The following is a 22,710-nucleotide window of genomic DNA, read 5'->3' on the forward strand; positions in this document are numbered from 1 at the left end:
GATGCGAGCCGTGTTCCCTTATCAGGCCGGGGCTGCTACAGATCTGTCTCAAGTAGTAGTAGAAATAGTTGATAATTCTAGTAGAATGGTTAGAATCCAATAATAACAATGTTTAAAGTTTGTACTAGGAAATGTGTTCGATTACTTCACACAGACCACATGGCGCACCCAATTTCAATGACGATGATACATTGACAGTGTACTGTTTTTAATCATGTATTTAAATTACAGGGTTCCGATTCATTTTCTTTGCACAAAATCACACACACACATATATTTTTAATCTGTATTTTTTATGACAACTCCCAGTACTCATAGTTTAAGCCCACACTTAGCATTAGCTAATAGAAAAGGCTAACAGCTAATTTATGACATTACTTTTGTTTTATGCTACTTTATCTGGGATAATTGCCCTCTTGTGAAAAGGAAGCTTAGTACAAAAACAATCAAGCTCGGAGTGATAGTCAAAGAAAAGCCACAAATTTTGCAAAAAATTACCAGAAAACATTCTAAAAAGTTCTAACTTTTTCTGCAATTTGTGTACAGAGACATATTTCTAAAACGGGACAGTCATCAAATGAAGTTATTCATAACCTGTGTAACTGAAAACCACTTATTGTGTCCATTCTTGCAGGTTCAGTACACTGCAAAATATATTTTAAACATTCAGGTTATATAGTATTCTGTCAATGGACCTTTGAATTCAGCCAGTCTAGTACTATGCACAAAGACAACAAAGGAATCACATTTACATTTTTTTAATTTAGCTGCCTCCTTTGTCCAGCCCCACTTCTAATGTTAGGCTGGTATATTACAATGCCTAATTTTTTTACCCATTGGATTTATGCAGGCGAAATGTTCCATACATTAAATGCAACAAGAGTGCGTATTTATCGCTCTTATTGATATAAACACATGTCCGGGCTTCGGGGGTCATCTAGCAGTGCCTTTTGAAGAGAGTATCCACGCCCAGCTCTCGACCTTCAGACCAATGACAGGTTGATTATTTGCATGATGCCCCGAGTGACACATAAAGAGCGGCTTGCGGGAGCACGTGCGACACTTCAAGCTGTGGACTCGGAGGCCTCGGCAGTGCTGACGTCACACGCCGGTTGGCCGTACCGTCGCTTCTCGTAGAGCTGCAGTCAAATCATCAGGATTACCATCGGACAAAACTGAAAACACGAGGGGCTTCTCTTCTGGATTTATTTGTGATACACATCGATCCAGCCGTAATATGGGCAAAGAAAGCATCTGGCTGCTGGTTATTTTGGTTTGTTTTGAAAACACGTGCGCAGATTTTCTAAATACTACTGCGACGTCGCTGCCGGGTAAGTTTAAACCGAATTTGGAATGTAAACATGCATATAGAAGCTTTCACACTGTGCAAACTTTGTGAAGGAGAGGAAGCAGTTAATCTTAAGAAGACATTGACCGGCAGTAACCTCATAGCGGTTACAAGGCTTAGTTTGAAAGGAGGACCTGCCTGTAGTCTTTTACATTTTTAATCAGTGTAAATATGACCAGATTATTATGATCATCATGCTGTTTTAACTGTCTAACTGTTAAATAAATGTTTCCTATATCTGACCAGAATTCATTAATTTCACAAAAATATTGATAATGCTGCAGAAGATCAGAGTTAGATCTGCCCCCCGTAGGCTGCTTTTGAGCTTTTTCCCCGATTTTGGTGGGTTTCTGTCTTAAATTAGATTTTAAATGTGATCCATTTAGCACAAGATATGTACGTTTAAACTGAACCTTTGGTAATCTCGGTAACAAAACCCTTCCACTGCACTGGTCTGTGTCCTGTTGTGTTTTTATTAGTCACATGCACTGTGCTAAAAAGCTCTTATGATGCGTTTCTGACGATCCGGAGATTTTGCCAGCGCAGCGGTTATTTTTTCAGCTATACGTCTCGCATTTTTCAGTCATTTCAACGCAGCCGTGTTTGACAACGTGTTTTAATATAAGTTTAACGTAACACTTCCAGCATGCCGTGAATTTTTGAGAAGCAGGGACGGCAGTTTTGAGGGGAAGTTTAGTAAAAGGACACTAATGTCAGTAGAGGGGGACGTGACACCATGGCTCGACCCGTAAGTGCTTTGCAGAAGCTCTCAGGAGTGACCGAAATAAACCGACTCACATACCACCTGAACCTTTCTGTAAAAATTGCATAAATAATATTTGTGCAATGTGTATTTCTATATATACTTTAACAAAGGGTTATGCATATCTAAAAGAGAGGTGTTTGTCAAAATTTCCATTTTAAAGTTTATAATGTATTAAGCAATACATTTTTCCTTTTAAAGATGCTAGGACTGTGTTTTCAATTTAGCCAGAAAAAAAAATGTGAGTCCCTACATCCTGAGGTATTTCTTACCACAGTAAACAAAATGGTTTTCTTCTCGTCAGTTCCCAAACAGACAAAAACTAACATGCAGGTTTTTCTTTGCTACAGGAAACACAACGGAGGGGATTGTGGACTACTCTAATGTTGAGTCCAAGTTCTCGCTGCGGACGGCGGAGGTTCCAGATGATGATCTTTGCTACATTGTCCCTGGTCAACCAGACACGGTCGCAGGCTGCTCGTTCAATCTGGAGACCCAAACATTTGTGGTCATTCATGGATGGACGGTACAATCGTCTACAAGACATCCCATCACCCCATCATTATCAAAAGAATAATAAAATAATTATTTCCATTCTGATTTTTGAATTTAAAATATGTTGATAGGATATTGCTACGGATATTGCTCATAGTCTATTTTCTTAAAGCTATGTATGAGAGGGCTTTGAGAAAAATGCAAAGGGTTATGCATATCTAAAAGAAAGGTGTTTGTCATTTCTGAGGTTTGCGGGATTATTTTACTGCTTCCATAAAAATAAGTTGCCCTAATTATTAATGAATGGTTTATTACACACACACATTGACTGAAACCGCTTGTCCCAAGCAAGGTCGCGGTGAACCAAAGCCTAACCCGGCAACACAGGGCACAGGGCTGGAGGGGGAGGGGACACACCTAGGACAGGATACCAGTCCATCACAAGGCACCCCAAGCAGGACTCAAACCCCAGACCCACCCAAACCCACTGTGCCACCTTGCCCCCCCTCACTGGTTTATTACACACACATCGTTTGAAACCGCTTGTACCAAGCAGGTCGCAGCAAACCGGAGCCTAATCCAGCAACACAGGGTGCAAGGTTGGAGGGGAGGGGAACGCACCCAGAACAGGACGCCAGTCCGTCACAAGGCACCCCACCCAAGGCTTGAACCCCAGACCCACCAGAGAGCAGGACCCAACCAAGCCTGCCATGCCACTGCACCCCATGACTGAATTTATTTGTCTGAATATTTAATTAGAATAGCTACTGTAATTGATGGAAATAGCAATATGACCCTTGCTCTACATGAAACAGTTTTCCCCCAGATGTAGCCAGTAAAGCCTATGAGTACTTGTGATGAAATGTATCCTAGCCAGACAACACCTCTAAGCACATTATGCTCTGCTCTCAGGTCACTGGGATGTTTGAGAGCTGGGTGCCCAAGCTGGTTGCGGCGCTGTACAAACGGGAGCCCACTGCCAATGTCATAGTGGTGGATTGGCTGAACCGGGCCCAGCAGCACTACCCCACGTCTGCCGCCTACACCAAGCTCGTGGGCCAAGACGTGGCCAAATTCGTCAACTGGCTGGAGGTGAGCACATTACTGGTGTTTGGAGATTGTTCTTCAACAAACTTTGATCCAGACCTTGGTTGAACTTTTCCTTCTATTGTGGCTTATTGTCCCTTTGCAGAATGAAATCGGTTACCCCTGGGAGAAGGTTCACCTGCTGGGCTACAGTTTGGGTGCACATGTGGCTGGCATTGCAGGCTTTCTGACAAACCACAAAGTCCACAGAATCACAGGTGACCAACTGTCCCCATTCTCAGCACCATTTTGAAATACAGCTTTGTCCATGTTCACCAAGGTAAAGCAAGTAATGCTTGCCTGTTCATAGCAGGATTGAACACTAACCAATAAGAAGATTCATTGAAACTGTTGTAGTTAAACAAAAATTAAATTTACCCAGATGAGTAGGTTGCTAAATATGAAATATGGTGAGTACCACATTATGAATTTTCAACACTAATTTTCTACACAAAAGGAAGTGTCTTGGACTTAAGAATACTGCCTTCTTTTCTCATAAGATCTGGGTAACTATTGCAGGCAGGTCATGATAATTTTTACCGTCTGCTCCTATAGGCCTCGATCCTGCTGGTCCAGGGTTCGAGTTTGCAGACCCCCAGAGCACCCTGTCACCTGATGATGCCAACTTTGTGGACGTCCTGCACACTAACACCAGAGGTTCTCCGGATCGCAGCATCGGTATCCAGAGGCCAGTCGGTCATGTGGACATCTATCCAAATGGAGGGACCTTCCAGCCAGGCTGTGACCTACAGAACACCATGCTGATGATTGCTACCACTGGCTTCCAGAGTATGTAGCCGTTTTTTCGCTATGAAGCCTTAGAAACATTTTGGGGTGGAAAAGTAACCTTGTGTTATTAGCTTGCCTTATTCAAATGACGTTGTCTCTCCCTGCAGACATGGACCAGATTGTGAAATGTTCTCACGAGCGCTCCATCCATCTGTTCATCGACTCACTAGTGAACAAGGAGAAGCAGAGCATGGCCTACCGGTGCAACAAGAAGGAGGCCTTCGACAAGGGGTTATGCCTCAGCTGCCGCAAGAACCGCTGCAACACACTAGGCTACCAGGTCAATAAGGTCCGCTCCCGCAGGAGTGCTAAGATGTACCTCAAGACGCGAGAGATGATGCCCTTCAAAGGTAGGCCACACCCTGGGACTCATAGACTGTGATTTGCCTCTGTGGCACCAGCAACTCACTCATGTAAAGTAGGGGTAAAACAGTGTGGAAAATGTGACACTAAAAACAGGGTACTGTACCTGCAGCATAGGATTAGATATTCATGATTTTATGGTCATAATGAATATAGTGAAAATACCATTGAAAAATGCTTATGGCACAAAAGTTACGCTTAAAAGGGGAGAAGCAACGCAGAGCTAGGACAGCTGGTAGCATCATGGTTAGAGTTACTGCCTTTGGATCTAAAGGTCACAGGTTAGATCCCCTCCTCTGGATGTAGGGAACTGTTGAGGGGATACTTGGGATTTGTCCTGGCTTTCTAAGAAATACATTTAGATGCTTCTGCCTGTGTGAAAGTAGTCTGTCTTCATTGTAAATAATTAGCATGAAAGTCAAATAAATTTGCATAGCAGGATAGTAATATTGTTGTGTGGTGTTACAATTGAGCGAATACCAACTCCAGACTCTGCATTACTAAGCTGTTCAGGTGATCCTGTGACTGCAGGTGTGTGCATCTGTGCTTAACAATGCATGGTGTTGTTTCTGAAAGGGTCTCTTCTCCTGCAGTGTTCCATTACCAGGTGAAAGTGCATTTATTCAGCCAAGACAAACTGGAGTTCACCGAGCAGCCCATGAAGATGTCCCTCTACGGAACTGATGGGGAGGCAGAGGCCATTGCCTTTACCTTGTATGTTCTTAAATCCTCACATACCAAAAATCTACACCGGAGCTGACCAGCATGCTTGGTTTTATTTGGTTTCGGACTGTTACGAAATGCTGGTCTGATAGTGTTGTTCTCCAAAACTGCAGGCCCTTGCTGTACTCAAATACTACAGTCTCCTTTTTGCTGACAACTGATGTGAACGTTGGGGACCTCCTGAAGGTCACGCTTCAATGGGAGAACGACTCCCTTTTCAGCCTGTCCAGCTGGTGGAGCAGCAACAAGTTCTGGGTCCGCAGGCTGCGAATCAAATCGGGAGAGACACAGGCCAAGTGGGTACCGAGTGACCCAGCTCAGCTGATGCCTACGAATCTTCAAGGAAAGGAATTGATACAGATGTTGTCTGATTTCAGGGTGATTTTCAGTGCCAAAAATGGGGAGTTTGCATTCCTTTCCAGAGGAGGGGACCATGCCGTGTTTGTGAAGTCCAAGGATCAGCAATCTAGCAGAAAAGAGGAAAGGTAAAAAGGCTGAAATGTAATGTGGTGGTCATTCTCAAAATGTGGAGCTACTGCAGGCGAACATCATTCATTCCATTCACTTCAATTTGTTGAATTTCTTTCTCTTGTTCCACAGGCGTCATAAGCGGAAAATGCAGGGCAGCCTCTTTACGAAAAGCACCGAGTGAAGACGTGCAGAATCACTGGTCTCAGCGGGTGTCACAATCACATGGAGAAACACAGAGCTCCTTATGAAAGCTTTTCCCTGGGCAATGTCCACCACATATACTTGTATGTTTTGTATAATTTTCAATACTTGCCTGTGTCTGTTTTCGGTCACGTACCTCAAAATTCAAACAAGACCTGTGGTTGTCAATTGATTATTACCAAACATGTCCATACGCTGGGCAAATATTTTGCATAACCTGTATGGTGACACAGCAGTTGGACATAAAATTAAGCACTTTTGCTTTGGTGTTTGCAATAGAACTCATTAACTTTGTCCTTTATATTTATCTGATGTTATTTGCGCTGAAAAACATAGTTTTGAAAATCATTTATGTTGGTAGAAAACATATCAACTTATGAAATTCAGTAAGATTTCATTTCTGTTTCCTTTTGTGCCATTTTACCTCTTTTTTTACCTTTTTTAAATCAAATGTAGGATGTAATGTACTTGACACTGTAGTTACATTATGATGATTGCATTGACATAAGGAAAAATGGATTAATTCCCACAAGAAGGCCTGCTGGCACATATTTCATATAAACCACTGGAGATCAAAGAGTTTGATCAATCGCACATAAAATTAAGATAACAAAAACAGTAAACTGAAAGCTTAATAGTGCTTTAAGGGTCCTAATTCTAAAACTACTTTTACATATTAATGACCAAAGGCGGACATTGCGGCCAATGTGTAATGTTAAATTTCGCTTTTCTTTAACTTTACCAGACATTTTATTTGTGTTTATTTAAAGCCTCTACTTTTTATATTCGTGTAGTTGGTTACTATGATTGGCACAGGTCACTTTAAAGTCCGCAATCTCAATCAGCCAAGTGATCATGTCGTTTGTTGGAGCCAGATGTGCCGCAAAGGGCCCTGGCAGGTTCAGCACAGCACTGCGTCCACCTCCTTCAGTTTAAAAGTGTTCCTGTGATCAAGCCACGTGCCGTTTTTGATTTTTTAATCAAACTGCTCAGCAGTTAAGACATGCATTATACCATGTTACTGAAATGTCAGCCTGGTGGAAAGAAAAGGTTGAGTGTTGTGAGAACTCACATTGGCTGACTGAAAAGAACTTTTGTTATTCTTCAGAACAGGTCAAACTCTATTTATTGAATGTACATAATTGTATACTACGCTGTAATATATTTGTGCCATTTCTTTTTTGTTTCTTTTCATTTTCTTTTTTAGTGCAGCATTTTGAATGTGCCCAGTTGTACTGGTAAAACTGTCTGTATGTGACTTTGAGTGCCTTTTCTATTTCATACATACAGTATATACTATTTGGTTTGTAAAAACATATAATCTTCTAATAAACAACATGCTATTATTCTTTGTCTTTGTGAATAATTTCCTAACTTTGCTGTCGCTAAGGGTTTATAAGATAAAATAATGTAATCAGCGTAATTATAAAACAGTCTTGCTGTATGTTTTTCCTTCATTCACAGGTACAACTAGTTCAGCTCCTCAGTTCATTAGCCCCTCACTGGTTTCAGGATGTAAAGAAATAAATAACCAAACCCTAAAAGGCACGTAGGAATATTTTTGTTATGATACATTCATTATCAAGAAACACACTCAGCAGAAACACAGAAAAAAAATGCTAAAACAATATATAAACAAATGTCAAGTAATTTTTTAGAAAGGCAAAATCATCTCAGGGTTTTTACAATCCAAAGTGTTTGTTGTATTTCTATAGCTTTACTTTCGAAACACACGCACACTTTCTGAACCGCTTGTCCCATACGGGGGTTGCGGGCAGCCAGAGCCTAACCCGGCAACACAGGGCATAAGGCCAGAGGACACACCCAGGACGGGACACCAGTCCATCACAAGGCACCCCAAGCAGGACTCGAACCTCAGACCCACTGGAAAGCAGGACCCAGTCCAACCCACTGCACCACCACACCTCCCTGGTCTTTAAGCATTTTGCATCAAATGTGGCTCAATACCTTGTTAACCGCAGCTCGAACTGAGAAATTCATGGAAAAAATTAGTACATTTTATATTTTACAGATGTGAGAAAATATCATATTTTCCATAATATACTGCAGTAAAAACATTATATTTTTTAGTCTGCTATTACTATTTTATTTAGCTCGCACCTTTGTCCAAGATGACTCACAGCATTACTTCTCTACAGCAACCATTTATATATTGGGGCATTCTTATTGGAGCGCTTCAGTATTGTACTCAGAGATATTTTGAAACAGGAACCATCAGATTACTAAGCACCAGCCTTTACCACTACACCACCCACTGCCTGTTGTCTTCTATTTCTGATATTAATTTCACAACTTCCTAAATATGGTTTCAATGCATGGAAATAAAAAGCTGTAGGCATGTTAGACATTGAGCAATGACACTTTTGAGTAATTTTGCTTTTGTGAAAGAACTGCAAAATATTATACCAGTTTTCACAGACAATGATAAAACATAATGGAACAATAATGATAAATGTAAATTACGACACATGATCACATCTGCTTGAGAAGTGTGTGAAGTGCTGCAGAATATGCAAAAATTTCAGCAATAGAAAAAAGTGAACAATTCAAGTGACATTCTCTTTCATCAGAGATAAGATTGACAGGAAAGACACCATTGTGACAGGGAGAAAGCAAGAAGTGTGTACCATGGCTTCAGTTTAAGTTAAGAAATGTCTATATCCCTCAGTCTGTTACAGTTTAATAATAAACTTCCTTCATTTTGTAATTTATCCGCTGTTTCTTGATACAGGGGAATAGTCTCAGCTCATTATCACTGCTTGATCAAAATTTTAACTCATACACAACTGCAAAAAAAAAAAAAAAAAAACATACATAATGAAAGTTATAATAAAGCTTTGTAGCGGTGCATGTTCATTTCCAAAACACAACAGAGCTTATTCTCCACACTCCAAAATCCTGAAAATAAATAAAATATGCAAAACATAAAGTACCTCAGGGGGATTATTTGAAAGCCCTATTTCACTGGCAGTTTGCCTATAAATTACTTACCAACCTCATTTACCAAACTGCAGGCATAACACTACCCAAGGCCACCTTTAATCTCATTTACATTACTATATCATGTATTTTAAATAATCTTATATATTTCTTTCAGTCAAAAAAATGTATGTTCATAACATTATGTTATGTGATATTAAAAAGAAATGACATAATTACAAAAGAATTGGCTGCCTTAGTGCTTCAAAGCACATTTGGAAGTTTTTTCATCTCCTTAGCAACCTATACCAGCATTCAAATCTGAATAAATGAGAATACGGAGGGACACCTGGAGTCCCTTTGTCACACATTTCATTATAAAACAGTGATATTAACTTTTCATTTCTCTATATGTCTGGTCACACATTCCCACAGCTGAGAGGGAGAGGTGATTGACCCAGAGTAAACAGTTCTGATAGCGCCAATATCCTCCACTGCACAAGTATTTATTTCTCCAATATATGTCAAGTGAAGATCTGTACCTTTTAAAAGTAATAAGACCTTGATATAAAGCAATAGGTGGTGGTGGTTTGGTGGGTTGGACCAGGTCCTGCTCTCCAATGAGTCTGGGTTCAAGTCCCGCTGGGGGTGCCTTGCGATGGTCTGGTGTTCCGTCCTGGGTGTGTCCCCTGCCCTGTGTTGCTGGGTTAGGCTCTGGCTCCCCAGGACCCTGAATGGGACAAGTGGTTCAGACTGTGTGTGTATAAAGCAATAGTTAATGACTGAATACCTTCTGATGTGCAAACTTTAATGTTTATCACAAGACTTATGCATTAGTAAGCATATAAAGTTAAGAGCTATTTTTGATTGCCGCCTTCAGCATTAGCTGTGTGATTCTTTTCCCCATTCATGCCCACATATTTGCAGAGTAGCGCAAAAACTCCTACCACGCATGATTATTTCAGTTCTGTTTTCCCTTTTTGTGAGTTCACAAGGCTGTCATTTCATGGTGACTGTTGTGGAATGACCTCTGGTTAGAAAAAAAAGAGCAGAGGAGGCCCAGGGTTTCTCACATGACCCCAGCAGGTGACAATATTGTTACCCCTGCAAAGTCACATCAGACGGGCCCTGTTTGTACAAAGAGAACAGGACGGGTATCAGCAGTCCTCTCAGTGGCTGCGTGGTCCTGGCACCAAGCTACCGAGCCACTGGACTCCTCCACCGTTAACACACACCAGGCTAGCCATACATACATAATAAAAGTCAGTGACCCAGTCTCAACAAAAACTCTAAGTCTTGAGCTTCACACAGCTGGAATTTATGACAGGGCTACCTTTCAGAAACAGATTGTATCCAAGCCCAATACACAGAGACACATAACCTGGAGCAAAAGCACAAAACTTGGACACCTGAGCAACAGACGAAAGTGATATGCTGTGATGAGTCATCTGTCCCCTTATTTCCTGCATCTGGATGGGTTATGTTTGGAGAAAGCCAAAGGATGTCTTCAACCCACAATGTCTGTTTCCAACCTTTAAACATGGGGGCAGCCATAACGTAGGAGTCATTATGTTTCATGATTGAGCAGGATGATTGAATAATGACCAAGGAATATGAGGTCATTTTATAGGACCAGGTGCACTCTATGGTGCAAACACTGTTCCATCAAGATGTTCCCATATACCAGGATTATAACGCTTCCATACAGGTTGCTAAACAATTTCGAGTGTGGTTTCATGAACACCAGGGTGAAGTCAAACACCTTCCAGTCGCCAGATCTAAATATCTATGAAGCTTTTTGGGAAGTTCTAGAGCCATGGGCTGAAGTAGATATCTACCTCCTTCATCCCTCAAAGAACTGGAGTCTTTTCTTCTCGCTGAATGGGGCAATGTTGGGCAAATTACACACAGTTCAGAACTTGCACAGCATCATTCACTGAAGCTCTTCTGAAGGCAAAGGGTGGACCTAGTGCCTATTAGGTCAATGATATTAATATATTTTTAGGTGTTTTTATTTTCCACTCTGTGCTTTTCAAATTCTTAACAATAACAATAGAACAACAAAAGTAGAGCAATAAAAGAATAAAAGTAGAGTTCAAAAACACATATTACCCAAACAATGCAAATAGAACAAAACAGAACAGATGTCAGGAGTACAAAAATACAGATTACACATAAAGTTTAAAATATCAGGTTCCCCATAGCATGTGAGTGACAGAGAGTGTGTGTGTGTGTTCCACTGATGTATGGATGAGTGACCCATTGTAAGAAGTGTATCTAGCAGTGTAAGTCACCACGGTGAATAAGGTGTGTGGGCTGATAGAGTTCATTGGAAGTTGCTTTGGAGAAAAGCGTCTGCTAAATAAATAAATGTAAATGTAGGAGCTATGCTTGAGAAAAACAATGGAGATATTCTACACTCCAGCATGAAGGATGTTGTGTTAAGTGCACAAACATTTTAGCACTTCAGAGGTAAACTTCATGGCATCAGGACGGATGGACAGTGTAGCCTGCGTTCAGGATTTGTATCCTATCGAAACCGGGAAGACAGAAAACGAATAGAAGGAGTTCTGAGAGCAGGTTCTGGAAAAACAAACAGGGCAGAACAGAACAAGTTAAGCAAAACAGACAGTGAGTGGACGGTAAACGGAACGCTGCTTTATTATTGAATTTAATATCCGGTGTGTGTGTGTGTGTGTGTGTGTGTGTGAGCCCGAGGGCAGGCCGTTTTTGCTGGGGTAACACAGTACTGTAAAGTGTGAATGAGAGCGTGACTTCAGTTCAAGAAGGAGGAGAAGCTCGGAGTTTATCTCACACACACACACACACGCACACAGGCACGCACGCACGCACAGAGGAATGCTATTTAAACACCGCACGCTATGACCACGCTGACACCACGGTGCACTTTTTCACACCGCATCTCGATAAGCTCTCACAAAAAACAACACAAAAAAACAAGAAACACTCCGTAGCCTTCTGCACATTCGCTTCTTCTTTCACGTAAGAGCACAAGTAGAAAAGGGCAGTGCGCGCAGCCTCTCCGACCGAAGTGTGTGTTGACGAGAAGAAATGAGAAGTGCCGGGTATCACCGTCTCTGCTCGACGCTGGTGCTCAGTTCAGCTTTCCTGTTTGTCACTCCTTCGGAAGAAGACATTTCCAGTGCCAGTAGCCTTTTTGGTGAGAACACACTCTAACATTCCTTATAAGTATAATATACAGGTGATAATAATACAACAGGTTGGAAGCTTTATTTTTTAGTCATTTCTAACGCTTATTGACAATTATTGGACAGACGAGCTGTGTGTGGACTCGGTGTGTCGGATATATGAGCTTTTCTCACCAGGATGATCGAGTAAAAACTGTAATGAACATAGTTTCATAGTAAACGCGTCCGTCACTTCTCATTCAGCACAGCAGGACCTGAGCTGTGAAGCTGCACGGAGACGGACTGACGGACGCGTTTACTGCACAGCTGATACTTACTAGTGACTGAACTTGTGAAGGAAGAAAGAGCCCGAATGGATTTGTTCGCTTCAGCCTTCAGCGCCGCTCATTGATCGCACGAGTCTCGTGTTTATGACATAATATCTATATTTACGAGGTAATCATCATAATCAGTATGTTTTGTAGTTTTGTTTGCTGTAGGCCGTGATGCTTATGCACGCCCGACATCATTCATTGTACAGACAGTTCTCGACTTACGACGACGTTGCGTTCCGAGAGTCTGCCTTAAGTCGATTTCATCGTAAGTCGCCAGTCCCTTAGTTTTACTCTTACTTTATTATATAAACCGTAAGGGTATATAAACATTAACAAGCATGAATGGTTTGTTATATAATAATAGGAATTTGTCTTTTTTTTCGTTCATTTCACAAATTATCCATCCATGTTAATACAAATATAGAATATTTATAATATAAATATTGTGCAATATTATATACATATATATTCATGTTGCACTTATTTTCACCTTTATTTTAGAATCTGCTTTTCTCTGTAACACCAAAATATTCACATTTTTACTTGCTAGAAAAAAAAAACCTTCTGTAGCAGTACTCCTGAGCAAAGCACACACACACACACACACACACACACACAGTTTCTGAAACCACTTGTCCTGAGCAGGGTTGCAGCGAGCTGGAGCCTAAGCTGACAACACAGGGTGCAAGGCTGGAGGGGGAGGGGACACACCCAGGATGGGATACCAGTCCATCACAAGGCAGCCCAAGCAGGGCTCAAACCCCAGACCCACCAGAGAGCAGGACCTGGTCAAACCCACTGTACCACCGTACCCTCATATCTGAGCAAAGGAGTTTACACAAAACTGCTGTAGTGAAAGTCACTCAGCTGTATAAATGGATAAATAATTGTAAAAAAGTAACTTGAATAAAGGGGGGTGCGGTGGGACAGTGGCACAGTGGGTTGGACAGGGTACTGCTCTTCAGTGGGTCTATGGTTCGAGTCCTGCTTGGGGTGCCTTGTGACAGACTGGCGTCCCATCCTGGGTGTGTCCCCTCCCCCTCCAGCCTTATTCCCTGTGTTGCTGGGGTAGGCTCCAGCTCCCCGTGATCCCGTATGGGACAAGCGGTTTAGATGATCTGTGTGTAATGTGAATGAAATCACAAACAAAACATTCTGTAAATGAAACAAGTTTGTGTAAATGTGTAACTCACTTTGCCCATGATCTCTTATGTTCACGTAAGGTGTAACTTCAAGATCATGCCCGCATAGGCCTTTACGCAGCTAGTCCTGTACGTAAATGTTTGTTTCTTAAAAAAAAAAATTAATAGGAAAGTGATCAGGAATTGTCGATATTGAGTATTATGCAACTACTCATTTGATGAAGATTGGCGCATATGGTGGAAAGAAACTGTACTTAAGAATCACACATCTGCAACTATATTTCTCTTTTTCCTAATGTAATGCACAAATTGTATTTTCTCTGAGATGTACATCACTTTGGAGAAAACTGTATGCGAGAAGAATAAATGTAAATGAAATTCAGTTGGGGAGGGCACGGGGGCGCAGCAAGTTTGGCCGGGTCCTGCTCTTTGGTGGGTCTGAGTTTCGAGCCCTGCTTTGGGTGCCTTGCGACAGACTGGCGTCCCATCATGAGTGTGACCCCTCCCTCCTCAGCTTTGCGCCCTGTATTGCCGGGTTACGGGGTTACTCTCCGTCTCGTAGTGACCCCGCTTGGGACATGCGCTTGTAGACATTGTGTGCGTGTGTGAGAAATTCAGTCACTAATAGACACACTGCCTGAATCGCAAAGGCGGTGTGGCCAGCTGCTGGTCTCTTCTAATAAAACAGCAAAATAGAGTTAACAGATTGATTGATGGCTAAGTCACATATGTCATAAGTCAAGGACTACCTGAAGTGAATTCTGCATAGGGGCACCTCTCTGCTGTTGCTGAAAGAGTGTAGGGTCACCACATTGCACTACATTTTTCCACTTTACAGCAGCTGGCAAAACTTAAAAATGAGCATACTGTAGCAGAAATATTTTCTCAGAATGCTGAAAATATTTCAGAAGCTTTGTGGGAAACGCATGAAGCAAAGAGTGATAGTCAAAGAAATGGAATATTTAAAACAAATGTAACTTTGGCTTAGGCAAAATAATATTGTATGTGTGGTTCAGTGAAATGTGCTGCATTAGTCCTTTGTTTTTGTTTTTTGTTTCCTGTATAGGCAATATTTTGGAACCTATCTGGGGCTTCAAGACAGCCCATGCCAAATTTTCTCTGCGGAGACCATTGGACCCAACTGATGATATTTGTTATATTGTTACTGGGAGTCTGGAGTCCCTCATTAAATGCAACTTCAATGCAACCTCCAAAACTTTTCTGGTGATCCATGGATGGACGGTATATGCTGAAGCATTCTTACAATAAAACGCCATCATAGTTGATTCTATTAGCTGACTGTATATATAAATCAATAACATTACTAAGCTACTTGCAATGACTTACCCAGTTATACAGTTGGATGTTTCTTTACTAGAGCAGCTTAGAGTTAAGAGTACTGTAGCAGTTGAGGCATTTGAACTATGGTCCTTTGTTTGAAAGACGATAGCTTTAACCACTACGACACCTGCAGCCCTTTGTTCTTTACCAACAGAAGCGCTGTTGAAAATGGCCTTGCTCTCTTTTTTTTTTTTTTTGCAGGTGACTGGAATGTTTGAAAGCTGGGTTGGCAAATTGGTGGCAGCGCTCTACAAGAGAGAGCCCAGTGCCAATGTCATTGTAGTTGACTGGCTCAGCACTGCTCACAACCATTACACAGTTGCTGCTCAGAACACAAAGCGGGTGGGAGAAAATGTCGCACACTTCATAACCTGGATGAAGGTCAGTGCTTAGTGCTCTGGTGTCTGAATAAATCAAGAACTAATAAAACATTAATTGATTCAAGGATATTCTTGTGGCTTCTTCATGTTTTGTAAAGGAGGCTACTGGTTTGTCTCTTGAGAGTCTCCACCTTATTGGATACAGTCTTGGGGCCCATGTTGCTGGATTTGCTGGGAGTCATGTGTCGAATAAAATTGGGAGAATTACAGGTAAGACACAGAGAAGCAAATTTTTTAATGGCAAGACACTGACACAGAAACTATCAATTTATATTAACTTAAACTGTGTCATATGTCTTACCTAGTATGTGAGACTAGATTTTTTGTGTTTATTGAAAAAAGTCTCCTCACTAGATGACTACTTTAGATTTTTTCATGCAGGTCTTGATCCCGCTGGACCTGACTTTGAAGGAGAAAATGCTCATCGACGCCTATCCCCAGATGATGCTCATTTTGTGGATGTGCTCCATACCTTCAGCCGAGGCTCTCTGGGACTCAGCATTGGCATCCAGCAGCCTGTGGGCCATGTGGACATTTACCCCAATGGGGGCAGATTCCAGCCAGGGTGCAACTTGCGTGGAGCCTTGGAAAAAATTGCCAAATTTGGGATATTCGGTGAGCTTTTTTCACATTCTGCTATTATTGCTTTTTTCTATCTTTGAACACTATAATGCAAAAGGGTGGGTGATCAGTGATGGGTATGGCAGTGTAGTTCCTACACATTGATATTACAAGAACGTAGTGTTCTCCTGACACAAGTAACTTCCATTACTTGACAATTTCAATAACTAGGTTAAGCTTCAAACCGTGTCTTCTGTCCTGAAAGTTTTCAGAATGTATGAGTTCCAGCTATCTTACAAACTGCAGTTTACCTCTGTATTACTATAAGTGAGAGACAGAGTAAAAAAAGTCATTACATCAAAGCTTAATTGCTTTGATGCAATGAAAGCATGCAGACTTTGCACCGCATCAGAAATTGCAGGAAGGCCTGGTCCTTAAAGACACACACACACACACACACACACACACACACACATCCCATACAGGGTCGCGGGGAACCGGAGCCTACCCGGCAACACAGGGCGTAAGGCCAGAGGGGGAGGGGACATACCCACAGTCCACCGCAAGGCACCCCAAGCAGGACTTGAACCCCAGACCCACCAGAGAGCAGGACCTGGTTCAACCCACTGCACTACCACAGCCCCCTGGTCTTTAAAAATTTTGCATTACACACACACACACATTTTCAGAACCGCTTGTCCCATACAGGGTCACGGGGGAACCGGAGCCTACCCGGCAACACAGGGCGTAAGGCCAGAGGGGGAGGGGACACACCCACAGTCCACCGCAAGGCACCCCAAGCAGGACTTGAACCCCAGACCCACCAGAGAGCAGGACCTGGTTCAACCCACTGCACTACCACACCCCCCTGGTCTTTAAAAATTTTGCATTAATTCAACCCAAATAATAATACTGCAAAATATTAATAATGAAGATAATTTAATACAAATTTACATTTGTGTACAGGTCTCCCCTACTTAATGGGCCTGATTGGTTTTGTGAAATTACAACATTTAGTGGGAATCATAATTTTTGTTACGCGGAAAATAATGCATTTTTAGAAAAGTATGTAAAGGTTCACGATGCCCCTAAATATGTTCTCGTTGGTTTTCGTATGCATATTTTATTATACATTTATTTTTTTATAGTCAGATGTGAAAATGTTTCATTTTGCTAAACAGCATGAGTTTGATGTTAGGGCACCTCCTAATGTATTAGTTTAATTTGACAATCATATTGGTCCTCTTTAATGCAGTCTGTTTAAAACATGGCCAGTGTCTCTTGACCACTCTGTGTTATGAGGTCTGTGCTGTATATATATACCTAAAAGCTATATTAATTGCATCCAAAGTCCTTGTTTCTAAGCCTATTTGAAGGTTAAATCAAGGACTCTAGTGTGAAAATAGGCACACTGGCATCACTTTGTCAGACAAAACATTATTGCTTATAGAAAAACAATTGTATGCTGTGGCGCAACAAATGGCACCGACATGATTTTCGCTAAAAATGCCCTCGCTGCTAGCCCAAACAGCAGTCCACTGCAGAAGTCAGATGTGTTATAGTGGCAACAGCTGTTCATGCTGACAGGCGAAAACTGAGCTGTCTCATGCCAAGGGCTCGTAATGTGAGCCAGAGGGTACCTGTTTTCATATACACCTAAATTGATTTTTTGGTATGCAAGACCCCATTCTATGGAAGATCAGAGTAAAATGAAATTGCTGAAATGCTCATGTACTACATAAACTCAATGGCCCTATTTAAATTGGTGTACATTAATATGCAGGTGACAACTCATTCACTGTATTTCTACTAAATGGCTGGATAGTCCATTGTCCACACACACACACACACACATTTTCAGAACTGCTTGTCCCATATGGGGTTGCGGGGAACCAGAGCCTAACCCGGCAACACAGGGCGTAAGGCCGGAGGGGGAGGGGACACACCCGGGACGGGACGCCAGCCCGTCACAAGGCACCCCAAGCGGGACTCGAACCCCAGACCCACTGGAGAGCAGGACCCGGTCCAACCCACTGCGCCACCGCACCCCCGACAGGCCATTGTCCAATTTGGTATAATCATCTAAATCATTTACTTGCTCACTCACTCCCGCACTTGTTTTCGTTAGCCTCTTGTTCTCTTCAAGTCAGGTTGTGGTCTTGTGACTTAAATATCTAAAAGAATTTCTCTTACTTCCACTGTTAGTCATTCCATGTAAGGTCAAATACTGTGTATAAAGACATAGGAAATCTGTGAGACTGACATGCTGCAATATTAAGATTTTTGTGATCACTTTGCTTTTGACAGCCGTGAGCGATGCAATAAAGTGTGAGCATGAGAGATCCGTCCACCTGTTCATCGATTCGCTGGTGAATGAACGGGAGGCCAGCAAAGCCTACAGCTGTGGCAGTAGTGAAATGTTTGATCGCGGCGTCTGCCTCAGCTGCCACAACAATCGGTGCAACACTGTAGGTTACGGTATCACCAAAACTCGCAAAGCCCGTAGCGCCAAGATGTTCACGAAAACTCGAGCTTCAATGCCTTTCAGAGGTACGTCTTGAGCTCCATTGAAAAGCACCGACATGCTGATTCAGTGGCAGCGCTTACAAAACATTTTACATTAATTAGTTTAATGGACGCTTTTCTCTAAAGTGACCTACATCTCAGAGAACAATACACTGAGTGCATTACAGCAACAGACCCTTTACATCAGCAACACACACACATTTTCAGAACCGCTCATCCCTTACGGGGTCACGGAGCCTACCCGGTAACACAGGGCGTAAGGCCGGAGGGGGAAGGGGACACACCCAGGACGGGACGCCAGTCCGCTGCAAGGCACCCCAAGCGGGACTCGAACCCCAGACCCACCGGAGAGCAGGACTGTGGTCCAACCCACTGCGCCACCGCACCCCCCATCAGCAACACACTACATGAATTGACAATGATGTTTTGCTATTGTTGAAAGTATTTCTTCTTACTGTATTCAGTGTTGCTCTTTGTTCAAACAGTTTATCACTACCAGTTAAAGATTCGTTTCTCTAGTACTGTGAACCACTCTGAGCTGGAGCCAACTCTCACAGTTTCTCTATATGGAACCAGTGGGGATACTGAGCATCTTCAACTGAACGTGTGAGTTTCTGGTTCCTCAAGCCTTGCCAGCTGTTTGTGAGAAACTGCACAGGCATGAATTACATTCCTTTCAAAGCACATTGTTGTCTAGATGCTATTAACATCATTAAGAATCCCTCAACTGACCTTTTCTGTGGTAGAAAAGAGAAGATTTCAACCAACAGGACGCACTCTTTTCTACTGGTGACTGAAAAGGACATTGGGGAAGTGCTCATGATGAAGTTCAAGTGGGAAGATTCCAATGGCTGGTCGTCTTTCTCCCTGCGGAAGTCATTGTCTGCCTGGTGGTCAGGCAACTCTGCTGCTAGTGCTGACATTCAAGTTCACAAGATCTGGGTTAAAGTTGGAGAGACACAGAAAAAGTAAGTCCTCAGTTGCTTTTGTTTGAAAAAAAGAACCTGAAATGTCAGTTCTAAAACACAATACAATATCCATACTTTTAACTCTTTTTTTTTTTTTTTATTTCTAGGATAGTGTTTTGCCTGAAAAACCCCAGCATAGCAAATTTAGCACAAGAAATTGTATTTGTGAAATGTAAGGATGACTGGAGGAACCCTTCAAAGAGGTAATGTGCACAGTAAATAGCATTTAACATTTATCACTGTGAGGTGCCACACTAACTGCAGCCATGTGGATATTCTATATTGAAAATGGGGTGAGATGTGAATTACCCACTCTCTACTAGGCACTTATAGCACTTGGAGGAAATTCAGTGATAATTTGTGATATTCATACCAACATAACACTCTGGATCTGGTTCTTAATAACATTATATGTAAGTGTTTATAAATGACTGAAGATAAACATTGCCTTTGTTTACATGTTCACTTCTGCAGGTACGGTCCAAAGATACAATAAGGAATGTCAGGAAGTACCTACAGCAACCTTCTGTGCCTTCTTTGTTTCTCTGCAAAAGCACTTGGAATATCTATCATCTAACCAGCTATAACAACATATGGATTGTTTCTTGTTTTTCAAGAAAGCAACTGAAATTTTATGTGTATTCTGTACAGTATAAATATAGTGTGCACACAATATATATATTCTATATAGGACTTTTCAAGGAATTGCTTTGGGCCCTTTAATTAGGGAAGTGAGCCTCCCATAGGTCTTCTAACATTAAATGCCAGATTTTTGGTACAGATGGTTCCCACTCTGTGCTGCCTAATATGGATGGAAAGTGCATTTTGTGACAAAACAATTCATACAAAGTCTATTTTTCCCCAAAGAAATAATGGAAAATGCTATTGTGAATCAATGTGACATAATTAACCAAATGAAAAGTGCACAGATTTGTAGTTTTTCATATTTTTTCTGGGGGTGTCAAAGTTGTTTGGTCAACTTTTAAAGGTACTTGAGTGTTTCAGTTTCTGAGCAGCTGATCACTGCAAGCAATGAAATTGTGAAAGGTACAAAAAAATGTATTTCATGACAATTCTTGATAATGATGTGATATGTATTGGGACAACAGGTTTACCCCTTAAACTGTGAAATAATTCTGAAAAAGAATGTTGTGATTTACAGTACAGAGTGAAAGACTTTGGTGTACACACCAGGGTATTCCTGTGCGTTAAGTCAGCAACAAATCCTTTACTGTACACGGATTGTTGGCTTTTCAGTCCCAGGGCTTGTGGAACTGAAGAGCTTTAATTTGTGTACCTCACTTAGTGAGCTGAGGACCTGTCATAATTTTTAGCAAGATGTAATTTGCAGTCTCTCTAAAAAGAATGTTAAAATAAGTTGTTGCTTCATCCATAATGTAAATTGTATGAATCTTTTCATGTTTGTCTGGTACCAGTGAGCTGGGGCAGCAGCTACAGAATCCCCAATACCGCTGTAGTGCCTCTCTTCAAGTTACCGACCCTGAATTGCAGGGACTTTGCATGGGTTCCCTCAGGGTGCTCCGGTTTCCTCACACAGTCAAATTACATGTGTTTCAAGTGAATTAGTCACACTAAATTGCCCTTAGTGTGTATGTGAGAGGGGAAAAGCTTGAATAACTGCTCTGCAGTTGGCTGGTGCCTCGTCCATGGTGTGCCGTAACTCACACCCTATCTTCCTAGATTAAGTTCAACATAAAAAACAGTCTAGAAAAAGCATAAAACCGTTAAAATTTATTTCATGCTGATGTTCATCTGAATTGCATAACCCATTCATGAACAAAATAGTCTTTAAAACATTTTTTAAAAATATTTTCTTGAATTTTGTTCTGCAATTTGTGTTTGTGCTTGAAATTCAGATGCCAATGGGCAAGATTACTAAATGAGGGGAAAGTGCACCAAATCTACTGCCAGTTTTGTTGTAATTCCAGTGGAAGTCAGTATTGCCTTAGAGGGCTCTGTGCTGCAATTGGTTTCTTAATTGTTGTTTGTTCTGTTTGCTCTGGAAGTTGCACCCTCAGTACCCAAAGATTTAAATTTAATTGTTCTGATTTTGTTTTTCTGTTTCTGTTAAAAACATGAAAATCGATTATAAACTATATACATTGTAACATATACTTGATAAGAAAACGTTAAGAAAACGTTGTGCCATTACAAACTATCATTGTGCTAACTCGTGACTGTTAGTACAGGAAAATGGTTGTTGTGATTAATGTTTAGAAACAGGGGAATGCGCAAAATTATAAAGTTATTGTATGCAGTTATTAAGACCTTCCTGTACTGCAAAATATGTAGACTACAAAATAGATTTTGCCTTAATGTGATTTCGTGACAATGTAAAGTTAAAAGGTACCATTTATAGTTCTTGTGTTCTTATATTTCATATAATTGTTGATGTGATACAAAATTTTCTGGTACAAGCATAATTTTAGCCATTTTATAAATATGTAATTTAAATATATATGGTATTGGTGAACAATATCCGTTCAGATCTCGACACAAGTATACCTAAATTGTGTAAAATGTAATAAAATATTTGACAGAGAACTGTGCATTTTTTCAGGGAAACCCCTCAAAAGATTACATATTTTGTAAATATGAAGCACCATTTCTAGAGTTGCCATATGCACTTGGCTGCTATAACCATCAGTTTTCTGAATATGGGCCCATAGTTTAAGTAACAAGGATTATTTATTTTTGCTAAAAAAGTGCTTTTGTCCCTTTATGCATTCTGAGTATGCTTGTGTTGAGCAAGGCTGGACTTGCCATATGACATTGTTGTGAGTTACCTAAACTATTCCAGCAAAATTTCACTTGTGCTGCCTTGAACTGGCACAATAAACTTGGATGGCTTCAGGTTTCTCTGAAACTGAGGTTTTTTTTTTTTTTTTTTTTTGCACCCTACAGCACTGCCTATTGTGTGGTTGTGCACAACACTGGTCTCTGTGTGTTTTGATTCTATTGAATATGGGAACACTTCATTGAACGTGCTGCTTCTCTTACTGGGCCCATTTACCCCTTTCTCAGAACAAAGGAAACCAGTCTATGCAATGCTCTGCAGAAAGTCATATGTGCACTCGATAAGCCAGCTGAAAGTGCCCACTGACCTCA

The 22,710-nt window shown here is 41.3% G+C and overlaps 2 protein-coding genes across 2 annotated transcripts; both read left to right on the top strand.

The window, feature by feature from the left end:
- Window positions 1-1,074: 1,074 nt before the first annotated feature.
- lpla (lipoprotein lipase a) lies at window positions 1,075-7,575 on the top strand. Its single transcript, XM_018728332.2, has 10 exons — window positions 1,075-1,331; window positions 2,462-2,637; window positions 3,519-3,698; window positions 3,799-3,910; window positions 4,248-4,481; window positions 4,589-4,831; window positions 5,438-5,558; window positions 5,681-5,863; window positions 5,945-6,052; window positions 6,168-7,575. The coding sequence occupies exons 1-10, from the start codon at window positions 1,238-1,240 to the stop codon at window positions 6,217-6,219; spliced, it is 1,503 nt and encodes a 500-aa protein (XP_018583848.2). The 5' UTR covers window positions 1,075-1,237; the 3' UTR covers window positions 6,220-7,575.
- A 4,332-nt stretch (window positions 7,576-11,907) lies between these two features.
- lpl2a (lipoprotein lipase 2 a) lies at window positions 11,908-21,924 on the top strand. Its single transcript, XM_018728325.2, has 10 exons — window positions 11,908-12,360; window positions 14,872-15,047; window positions 15,348-15,527; window positions 15,625-15,736; window positions 15,908-16,141; window positions 18,395-18,637; window positions 19,099-19,219; window positions 19,360-19,581; window positions 19,689-19,784; window positions 20,056-21,924. The coding sequence occupies exons 1-10, from the start codon at window positions 12,252-12,254 to the stop codon at window positions 20,075-20,077; spliced, it is 1,515 nt and encodes a 504-aa protein (XP_018583841.2). The 5' UTR covers window positions 11,908-12,251; the 3' UTR covers window positions 20,078-21,924.
- Window positions 21,925-22,710: the final 786 nt, after the last annotated feature.

Source organism: Scleropages formosus, chromosome 9 (assembly GCF_900964775.1).
Source record: "Scleropages formosus chromosome 9, fSclFor1.1, whole genome shotgun sequence".
Taxonomy (NCBI): Eukaryota; Metazoa; Chordata; class Actinopteri; order Osteoglossiformes; family Osteoglossidae; genus Scleropages; species Scleropages formosus.